The sequence below is a fragment of the Teleopsis dalmanni genome, chromosome 2, assembly GCF_002237135.1.
Source record: "Teleopsis dalmanni isolate 2A chromosome 2, ASM223713v2, whole genome shotgun sequence".
In the NCBI taxonomy this organism is placed as follows: domain Eukaryota; kingdom Metazoa; phylum Arthropoda; class Insecta; order Diptera; family Diopsidae; genus Teleopsis; species Teleopsis dalmanni.
The window spans coordinates 49,021,116-49,033,311 of NC_051847.1; the positions used below are offsets into that span (position 1 = coordinate 49,021,116).

The window sequence follows — 12,196 nt, forward strand, 5'->3', positions numbered from 1 at the left end:
CCTACTGCATAAGAAAACTTCTTTTTGTTATTCAAAGTTTATTTTTTTTTATTTTTTGTAATAAAACAAAATATTATTTATTGTAGTATGTAGTAAACTTAGTACATATATTAGTTAAATATATAATATATTGCCAAAAATTTCAATAAATCAATTTTTTGACCACATCTCTGTAATTTGAATACTTAAATTTAAGCATAAAGAGCACTTGCACAAATTGTGCTCGAAAATCATAAATGCAAAAGGTCTCTAAACACTTCTATTTGCATTCAATTTATCTCAACATTTGTATCATATATCACAACATCAAACAAACTTTAACTGAAAAATAGCGTACGCGCCGCATTCTCTGGGAACGCAATCAGTCTAGCCAACTTCCGGTCGAGATATGCTCATGAACATAAATAATGTCACGAACATTAAACCAACAAACTCGGATACACACCAAACAAGCAGAAAAACATAAATTGCCCATATAAACAAATTTTGCAAATACAAAACACAAGTTACGTATACGCCATGAAAGCCAATTATTGTTAATCGACAGAAAGCCCAAACCGAAACCAGCAGAGTACAGAAAATACAAAAATTTTAGCAAAAAATTAAGCGAATACTAAACAGGAATATTACCAACCAAACAAAAAAAAAAAAGAATTGATGCTAGCAATTAGCATCAGACAATGGCCCAGGCCAGAGCGAACCAAAGCTGCCATCTAGAGGGTTTGGAAAGTGTGGATAGGATAGTCAAACCTAATGTAATGCGTTAGTGGTTTCAAAATTACAGCAAACGGTACCGCAAAATTATAGTATTTATTTTCCAACAACAAAACACAAGAAAAACCAGATAAATAAAAAAAACAACAACAACAGCCACAGCAAACATTTCGCGCGCCAAAATTGCCAAAGTTTTTAATAAAAATGGCGCACATTAATTTTGGCAAATGGAGATGATGGCGCACGTGGTTGTTAATTTCTGATATATTATTTTTATACATATATGTCTCCTTATGATTACTCTTCCAGTTATTGTTGATTTTATTATTATTTTTTTTCATTTTTCCATCTATAAAGAATGTTAAAGTAACTGCTTAAACAGCTTAAATACTCTTATTATAATTGTTACGGTACTCTTATGGTAGTACAGATTTCTAACATTTAATAAATATTCAGTTTAAAATGAATACGTTTCAATTAGTTCTACGAAAGTACACACAATTGGTTCAATCCTTAAAGTACTTAGTCAAAGTACTTAGTACGAACCACATCAGTGGCTTATTGTCACCAGTTGGTAGTTAGAATTTCCCCTCATATCGTTGGGCAGTAAGCAGTACCAAGTACCTTCATATCTTTGGGCAATTGGTACTAAGAAGTCTTTATATCCTTTGGTAGTTGGTTGTAAGAAGTGCCTTCATATCGTTGGGCAGTTGGTAATAAAAAGTGCTGCATATTGTTAATCATCTGCTCTTTCCACCGGAGGTGTTCCATTAAAATGACAATTTTAATGAATAGTTTCTGGGTCCAAAAAAGAGATTTGTTAAAATATATATTTTACTCACATAAATTGTCACAATATATAAAATTTTTGGTGCCTAAGTGTGTCGGCCTTTCTGGAATACTGTATACTAGTTCCACTCTATACACTTCCACTACATCTAGGTAGACAAACTTTTATCAGTTATCACCTTATAAAAATGTAATAGTGAAACCTAGACATATACAGATTCTGTAATATATTAAGCAAGATATTTAATTTAACTGATCCTGTAATCTTCAGAAAATGAATAATATATCTCCTTTAGTCTTTCATTAAACTAAATGAGGTCTGAAGTCTTAAATTCAGATATACTATTTGATTTGTAAATAGCTCTAATATATTCAGATCTACCTTAAAAGATTTTTTAAGCAAAAGCAGTATTAGTCTCTAAGACTAAAGTCTTGGACCAAGATATATTAATTATTTTGGCAATACTCTTAATATATCTAGGCTAGCTTAGAAAGGTTTCTTAAGATGCGGTATTATAAATCTAAAAGGTACAGTTTCTTCATTGGTCTTTCATTAAACTAAATAAGGTCTGATATCTTAAAAGAAGATAAACTATTTAATTTATTTGTAGCCTTAATATATCCAAATTGGCTTTAAGGGGTTTCATAAGCGATACCAGTATAAGTCCCAAAGGTACAATACTTCCATTAGTCTTTCAATAAACTAATTGAGGCCTGAAGTCTTGAATTAAAAAATACTATTTGATTTTTAAATAGTCCTAATATATTCAGGCCAGTCTTGGAAGGTTTCTTAAGCAGTAGCAATATAAAATCTAATGGTTAGTGTTTTGTTAAACTTAATAACGTCTGAAGTTTTAAACAAAGAAATATTATTTATTTTATCTATAAATTTAATATATTCTGGCTAGCTTAAGAGGGTTTCTTAAGGGACAGCGTTTAAATCCGAAAGATACAGTATCTATCATTAAATTAAATAAGGTCTGATATCTTAAAACAATATAAACTATATATATAATTTATTAATGGTATTAATATATCCAGATTGGTTTTGATGGGTTTCTTAAGCAATGTCCTCAATCTTTCTTTCAACTTAACTTGCAACGATATTTAGTTTATCAATAGTAGTAATATATCCGGGTTAGCCAGTATAAGTCCTAAATGTACAGTGTCTTCTGAAGTTTCGAACAGAGATATACCATTTAATTTATAACTAATCCTATTATATTAGCTCTTATTTTAAATTGTTTTATTATGTTAACTTAGGAAGATTTCTTCAACGATAGCAATATAAATGCAGAAGAACATAGTAAACCTGGGCAATGGTATACTTATAATATAGTTTTATAAAAAAATTATTTTCTTTTCGTGTTATTGTGATTTTACTTCATTTAAAAATTTAGAAACTTTTGTTAATTTTTTTCTAAAATATTTATTTATAAGCTAAATTTTTAAAACTGCGATCGGAAGTAATTCAGTAAAGGTTTTTTATTCAAACTTTTGTTTGATTTATTTCATAATCTATTGAAAAGTTTTTTCATTTAATTTTATATGTGTTTACATTAACAGTTAATGAAAGTCAAATATGTGTCAAATATTTAATCTAAAATCTACAGCAACAAAAACTTAATTCATATAATTATCAGATTAATATTTGCCTCGCAAAAATTTATACATCTGAATAAATATCCTAACTTTAAAAGGACCTTAAAGCACAAAGTTGAAAAACATACTTAGAAGCAGCTGCAGTACTTCTTCAAATAAGTGATGCACACAAGATGTGTGATGAAGCAAAAATTTAAAGAATGACAAAAACTCAAAATAGGCCAAGGAAAGCATAAATAATAGTAATTAAGTTAAGTATCTTACGAGTGTGTTGCTAGCATCCGTAGAAGGAGTAAAGCATAGAAAATGATGACAGGACAATTAAATTTTCACACGCAAACACATGCGACCACAGAAGGAGCCTCACACCAACCGGTAAGCCTACATACTGGATACGAACCCACTGAGCTGACATAAAGATATGCGTCTTGCAAATGCTGTTTACTATATCAAAGTGAGCTTGACATAGTTTGACGTTTGCTACTTTATCTTTTGTGCTGATATTATAACATTGTTTCTGTGATGCTTAAGATACACGCCAGTATCTGCAGGATTACAGTGATTTGAGTTGCAAGTTGTAAAAGTGAATGGAACTGATATGCAGGAATGGAAAAGTGCTTAGTGTTAGTGCCTACACTTATCTCATGATAGAGTTTGATTACAAGTGGCAGTGGTAAGAGCGAACTACTTGAATTAAGTGCGTTTAAAAAACTTAGTGCACACAATCTCGAAGCATGTTTGCACTGCAACAACTTCAGCTGGCTTCAATGGTTGACTTTGCATAATATTCGATAAGTATAGTGAAGTATAGTGAAAAGTGTCAATTGGTATGAAACCATAAGATTTCGTATCAAGTGTGTATCATATTTGCCTTAAACATTTTTAAAGAGAATATTTTTTTTAATCAAATATCAAGCGGAACAACATCATAACAACAAATCAAGCGGAAACACAATCAAGATAATAAAAATCGAATTTTAATACATATAAAAGTTTAAAAAAACTTTTCTTTTATTACCAATGAGATTTGCGGCTTAATTTGTGGTGGGTTAATATTATTTAATAACAATTTAGTTTAAACATTAATGATGTGAGCTATCATATAGCAAATGCCAACATAAAAAACTTGCAGCTTCACTAATAGAAGCAAATCAAGGGGCATTGAAAGCACTGATAGCATTGCAAAGCCATTGAATTTTATTATTATCTTGAAAGAAATTTTCCAATACAACGCATATTTTCCTTTACGACTTTTATTAATAAAATTTTATCCTATATATTTTTATATATTATTTTTTTATTTTTTAATATGTTTCCTTAAGCATTGAATCATCATACGGCATTATTATCCTTCAATATCCTAGCTCGATGTAACAACATCAATTTGTGTGCATGATTTAATACGCATTTTCCGTTGTGTAGGCAAACAAGGGTCTATTTCGTCTACATCCTTTCTTCGGTAGACACTCCTTAGCATATTTATTTATGATTATTTTTTCTGTTTCTCACATTTCTCAATTGTGCGCCCACTTCCACTTCTGCCGCCACTTTTCCCTTTTGTTCATTCAAGCGCGCGAATATAATGTGTTCCTAATAAGTTCTTTCTTATGAGATTTGTACGTTGGTGACGATATCGATGGCAAGACAGGCATATCCCAACTTGCCCGCTTATTGTCTGCTTAAGAAGTTGCCAAGATATGAAAAATCAAAAATAATTTATGATATAAAACAGTTGCAAAAAAGAAGTAAATATTTTTTATTTCTCAATAAAATTAAAAGTGGAGCCATTAAAAATAAATATTGAACATTGCAATGCAGATATATAATGAATCTATGAGGAATCACAGAGACATTGACAACAAAGTAATCAAAAATAATATTTTTTTCTCAAAACTAATTAGCGTAAAAATATTGCCAATCAAAACAAATGAAAAACTGAATTCAACAAAATTATTTCAATTCATTTTAATTTTATTTTTATAATTTTTATTTTCATTTCATTTGCGCTTCAACAATTTTTGCAATTTTTTATTATATATTTTTATGATTTAAAGCGGAAAAGCTATTTTCAAGATAATGAACTTCTCTTAAAACCAAAGTAAATCTGAATTAAATGTAAAATTATAAGCGTAATTAAAATAAAATTGCACATCCTTACTCATAACAACACTATGAGCTTATTTTAGTTTTAAATATTTAATAAAATATCACAAATAAATTAAGTTAAATTATTGTGAATAATTGTTATCGAGATTATAACCGTAATATAGCTACTTAAACACAGATCAACAATACAAAAATTTAAATATTTTTAAACATGTTTTAACTTTGAAGTGGATTAATATTTTGCGAAAGCCAAAAAGTATGCTATAATTTAATTTTAAGGACATTCAATTTATTTTCACATAGAATTAATTCTTTAAAACAGCGCTGTCCAAAGCATGGCCTACGGGCCATTTTTAAGTTTAAAATATGGAATAAATTTAAAAGTGGATATATTTGTATAAAAATCCAAAGCAAAGCAAAAGTCGAAAGCGTGGCTCACAAGCTATTTTAAAGTTTAAAAATGGAATAAATTCAAAAGTAATCAATACAAGTAACCTAGTTCCTGAAAAATATTTCTGAGACGTCAAAATAGAACTTCAGTAAATGAAAGTACCATAAAATAACTAATAACATGTAATTAAATACAAATTCAGTACAGAAAATAATTTTCACTTAAACTCTTTAGTAAACAATGCATAGAATTAAGAAACTAGGATCTAAGAAATAAAAAATTAAAATTATTTCCTAACTAAGAATACGTATTGACTTGTGACTGTTTGATCTTAGGATGAATTTAGAGAAGGCTTCAAACTCATATTTGAATCTAAATGGAATTCTTCATTTTGAGTTAAAAGGTTATCAACAATTAAACTTAATTTTAATGGTTAGTATAGTTTAACAATGTAGATCCTCTAAATTGATACACAGAAGTAAATCAGACGTATCTAGATTAATATCTGTCTTTACAGCGCACTGAACCATAGGGTGGCATGGAGCTTGGCTCAGTCTACCCTGTAGTATTGCCTGCAATACGTATCTACCAGCTCATGAAGAAATGACACCAGCACACCTGTTGTGCTTATGTCTAGGCTTTGCCAGAACTAGGCTAAAGTTTTCGGAGTCTCCCTTCTTTAAACAAGATATCAGCGATATCTCCAGCATTAGCATTGGCCACACTCTCGGCTTTATAAATAAATGCAACTAGTTCTAGCTTGACCTTCTGCTACCCATTATTGCGAGAATTTGTGGACTCAAAACGGCTTTCTTAGTTAATTGAGGATGATTCGTTCCTCCCTCCACTTCAACTAACTAAGATTTTTATGTCATTCATTACCATAAATATCTCTTCTTTAAGTGAGATATCATCGATATCTCTAGCATTAGCATTGGCCAATCACTTGCCTTTATAAATATAAATCTGGCTGGTTCTAGCTTAATCATCTTCTACCCATTATAACGAGGATTTTGGGACTTAAAACTGTTTTCTTAGTTAATTGAGGAGTATTTGTTCCTTCCTCCACTTCAAATAAAAAAATGCATTTAATATAAAAACATCTTCGTATAAAATATTTTGCTCTCCAAAAAAATTTCATATAAAACTTAAGCAGAAAAAAAAAATGCAATTAATCCTTAAGACTTTTTTCTTAAAGCTGAAAAGCTGAACTTTCCATATCTTCGAAAGTAATTACCTCTAGGAATGAAACGTGCGGATATGAGTATCGTGACTTATGTTTTGTATTCCCTAACAAAGTTCAATTAAACTCTTGACTTCCAGGTTTTCCTTTGGGCTTATGGTAAATTCTGTAATAGAACAAATAATTAACTCATTTATGATGATACATGCGTGGATATAAAAATTTATTAATACGCACACAAAAGCATTAACTTTGTATAAAAATATTTTCGTAGCGTTTGTAAATGATAACAATTTATTATGTTTCTGCAATTACCTTCAGGAAACTTTATCTGTTATTTCTTATCAATGTGCCTAGTAGATGAGCACAGTAAGCCATCTTCCATCTTCCATTCTTCATTGTGCTGTTCTGTTCATGCCTTTCAGGTTTTAGTTTAGGATGTTTTTTTTTGTTTTTTGCATCTATTGTCGGCTTTGGAATATTTTGTTTGTATTTACATTTGTATCTCTTGTAACGTGTGCTAGAATACATTTACCTTTAATGGCCTCATAAGTTGAGCAAGGACATTTTCACTCATGGTTATGTCTTTGGCAAGATTGTTCACATATCTACCTTAGTAACCATGCTTGTGTATGGTAGTCGAGTACATATTGTAGTCCAAAACATTTAACGCATTAATAGGTTTTCTCTATCCTTCCGTAAACCCTAATAACACACGTCTATTTATTTACCTTTCCGAGTAGTTAGAAGCTATCTGTTCACATTTCTTCTGCTTCGTAGTCTTGGCATTAATTTTTGTGTGCAGAAGTGTGTGAAACGTTGATAGTGAAGCCTTTTTTATTTTCTCATCATGTATTGCAGACAATGATGGGAATGAGTTTGCTTTGTGGTTTTAATTGTTATTTATGATTGGAAATGTGATAGTTTAACTAAATATTATTATTCAATAGGACTAATTAATTTTGTAGATAGACAGATATAATTTTTTTTTGTCACTTTATTCAGTAAGAAATTTATTTAATAGAGCAAACACTTTCAATGATACTAATTTTGATTAGTAAACTTTTATAAAAATAAGTTTTAAGTAAAGGTTTTTTAATTAGGTAAATAAGTATAAAATATTAACAAAATTAAATTTTCACACCATACTCCTTCTATAATCCAAAAAAAAACTAAGATAAAAACATTTTCCTTGAATTTGATGTTTATTGTGTCTAAGTTAGTTATAGTCAGGAGTGTATAACCAAATACAACTAGAGCTGCATAGTAATAAATAGACATGGAATAAAAGAAACTCACTTATTTAAAATTTTTTATAACAAAACTTCTTTTATCTTCATTTCGTTCTCAATTTAATGGAACAGAAGAGAAAAATATAAGCCATTACCAAATCTTTTTATTGTGCATATATTTCAAAGAAGAATCATTGCATTTGCAGTGTAAGGAAGAAAAAGGGAATGGAGGAACGCATCGGATACAGTAGTAGTCAATGGGCGCCAAAATTCTTCAACATTAAGTTTTTGTCTTCTGTGGGTGATAACTATGCTTATCGATTGACTACAATATGACAATGTGATGTATAATCGAAAATATATTGTAATATATTACTCCTCCATTGAAAATATTGCGTCAGAGGAAAATTCTAAGGCTTCATAAGGCGATTTCAGTGATAAAAATTTTTGTAATTAAAATTAATTTTAATTTATTGAAAAGTAATTATTGTAATCTATATTTTACGTTATTAAGCAATTTTATATTAGGTTTCTCACTGAATTTTTAATATTAATTAAAATTGTGTAAATATTATTAAATGTTGTATTAAAGAGAACTTGCCACTTAACATAAAATATTATACATTTTGTATATATAATTAATATAGTTATTTTAAATTAATATATTAAAAACATATAATATTAACTCTGAATAATTGATGAGTTAAAGTATTCAAATTAACAACAAATAAAGAATGCATTTGGTGGTATTAACAGTATTTAGTGTACCACAAATTGAGACTATCTGATTTCTCCAAAAAATGTAGTTATACATTATTATAACAGAAGATTATGTATACATGTATCTTATAGATTGGTTTTAATGCTTAGTGACAAACCTTGCACTTCTATCCGAGTTTTATGGACTTTTGTGAGACCACACATCGGAGCACTAAAATCTAAGTTTTAAAACAAGTCTATAGTATTGGTGAAAAAGATACTTTTATGAAGATTTATGTGTGGAATGTCCATAAAATTATCATTTCAGATTGTTTAAAGAGGTATTTCTCTGAAGATCTCTATGTGTCTTTTCCGCCAGGTTCATTAGTTCGTATTAATAATAGAAGTATTTTTCTGAAAACCGAACTGAATAAGCTTGGCGGTATGGTATGACCGCCAAGCTTATTAGTTCGTAGATATCTCTAGTGGATTGTCTTAACTTTATAAGTACTGGGCATTTGCAAGCAAACAGTACTGGCCATTTCAATAATTAAAATAAAGTTTTTGATTTTCGAGCGTTATTTTCAGTATATTTCTATAAGAATTTGGCAAATTCGATTTTACTTTCATCAAAAGAATTTATTAATTCAATAATAGTTTTTCTTCAATTCTTTCCTGCTTTACTGACATTTTTGATTATAGGGATAACCAGTTTTTCAACCAATAAGCTATCAACATCGCCTCAATTTTAAGTGCTGGACTACTGTGATCTTAGCCCAGTAAGATTTTCGTGCTTAATACTTGGTAAAGCTGGACCATGTTTATATAGATTATCGCCATACATTCTAATTATTATTTTGAAACTGTTAGAAAATAATACTGGGTATGTTTTGGACCATTTAATGAGATCAGTATTTGCTGCCTTGCTGAGAATGTTTTTTCTCCATACTTTGCTATCTCGTCCACACTTTCATATCCGTATATATTCGGTACATCTAGACCCAGATAAATAATATGGATAATTCGTAACCTTAGTTAAGTTTTGAGTTTGTACTATAGTTCCAAAATGTGGGAATAGCAGCCTTAGCGCTGGAAAAAATTATGTCTTTTAGATTTGTAGATACTTTTCTGATAGATGTTAATATCTCAAATGGCCGAAACGCAATAAAACACTGAGTACAAATATTGTATTATACAATACACTGCACTGCTCACAATATTTATTATTGACAGCATCAATAGATAGAAAATATTGTTTCCTATTAAGATGATTTAGAAAAAAAAGTTCCGTTATCTTACCAATCGAAAGCCATAAATTTATGTTAAACGTTGCAACTATAATTAATCAAAATATTAAATAATTTAAATAGCTTCCAAGTTAAGGTGCTTTATTTGCTACTTGCCATACTTACTGTCATATCGAAACGTTTTACGTACAAAGCATTGCATACATTGCAAAGGCACAAGCATCTATTAAAGTATCACAATATTACATTGAGATTGCAGCAAAAGAATTAAGAAACCTCTGCACTGAAAGCTTCCAATGGAAGATGCAAAACACCACATCACCACTGTAAGCTTGTTATTTTTAAAGCATTTTTAAAAAACCTGCACCATAAATCTTTATTATCAATTCTACTTATTTAAGATTTTTCGAATCGCTGACCATTATTCGATTTTACGAAGTTATCCTTGTTGGAAGCCACAACTACAAGCATCGCACAGAAAAGTAAAATCATTGCAAATAAAATCGAATAAAATACGATTCTATAGGATAAGGATGTGTACTTATGTGTATATAATCCTCTCAGCTTACAGGCCATTCAAACATTCCATATTATTTAAATATATGAACAACTTTTTCGTTTACTTGCAAATGTTTGGTTTATTTAAAACTCAGTTTAAATTATTTTGAAAACTATCCATTTTTTAATTGTCAGAAACTTCAATAAAAAAAATTATGTAGTACAATATTATGGTATCAAAATTAATTTTTGCCAGTGCAGTCATAGTAACAGCTACAACATTCTTCCTATTTGGAGCCTATTGCCAACACGTCGACGTATTGAGAAACTTACAAAAAGTCATACAAAATGATCCATACGCGTTTTTCATGCGCTCCAAACTATATGACTCTGTGAGTAAATTAATTTTGATTCATTTCCTAATAATATTTACAATGACTTTTATAAGTTTCGATTTTTCGGAATCAACGAAGATGAATATGAGGAACCAACACGTATGCAACAGATCATGAAATATGGTTTTCCTAGTATGGATGATGTGCGTCTTTATTCCGATTTTGTACTCTCCTATGATCGTAGAAATCGTGTTGCACATTGGGTATACGAACATTTAACTGCAAACTGCCTTAGAAATAATGCCGGTGTTAGGAGGCGTTATGCACACTATCTACCCGACATGAGTGTACCATCAAATTTTCGTACAGATACAACTGATTATTCATGTTCTGGATTTGATCGTGGTCATTTGGCTGCAGCTGGCAATCATAAATGTCAACAAATGCATTGTAATGAAACGTTTTATTTAACCAATATTGCACCGCAAGTGGGAAGAGGATTTAATCGCGATGCCTGGAATAAATTAGAAATATATATTCGTGAGCTAACTGAACGTTATAATTCTGTATATGTTTGCACTGGACCACTTTATATGCCAAAAGAGAAACCGTCTAATAAGTATTGTGTAGAGTATCAGGTAATCGGACCAAAAACTATAGCTGTTCCAACACACTTTTTTAAAGTTATTACTGTGGAATCAAAACTACCTGGTGGTAGTCCGTATATGGAAGCATACGTAATGCCAAATGCACCAATAGACAGCGATATTGATATTCGTGGTTTTCTCAGTGATATTAAGGTTATCGAACGAAATTCTGGTCTACAATTTTTTAAAGGTATAAGACGTTGTGAGTTTTTCGGTACTAATTTTAAAACTGTTCATGAGTTATATAAAACGTTTCAATAAAAACCAGGTCTAAAAAGTTTCATTGCTTGCAATTATATAGTATCTTTTTGGTACCTGATACGTACAATATATCTTTAAGTTTCGGTGATAAATACTTAAGTATATTACAGTACAACCCCTGAAGAAAAGCATGCATATTAACGATTATTTCATCTATAATGTATCTAATCACGCACTTTAAATGGTTATTACTTTTTCATATAACACAGGTTTAGATACATAGCTACTAAAATAATTAAATACTTGATACATAGGTATCAACTATGTATATCTAGAGTAATATCTTCTTTGTGAAACTATAATTAACTCCGCTAAATGTTTCAGCACCCGTGAATATAGTATATTGCCTGCACTACGCAATCTTGGCTAGTCAGTCGTCATATCATTCATGAGCTATCGTACATGTGAGATCATTTTTGATAAGCTTTTGATTAGCTTAAAGCTCTCAATAGCAATTTAAAGATTTAATTTAAAAAATTTGAAGATTTTAAA

At 29.9% G+C, this 12,196-nt stretch overlaps 2 protein-coding genes across 3 annotated transcripts in view; both read left to right on the forward strand.

Moving 5' to 3' along the window:
* LOC119677515 overlaps nucleotides 1–12,196 on the forward strand; it is a gene marked incomplete at its 3' end in the record, with an annotated part of 83,641 nt that overhangs the window by 30,309 nt on the left and 41,136 nt on the right.
* Nucleotides 10,662–11,736, forward strand: LOC119677517 (endonuclease G, mitochondrial-like). The gene is made up of 2 exons (XM_038088894.1): nucleotides 10,662–10,853; nucleotides 10,910–11,736. Exons 1-2 carry the CDS (start codon nucleotides 10,692–10,694, stop codon nucleotides 11,702–11,704), a joined length of 957 nt encoding a protein of 318 aa, XP_037944822.1. The 5' UTR covers nucleotides 10,662–10,691; the 3' UTR covers nucleotides 11,705–11,736.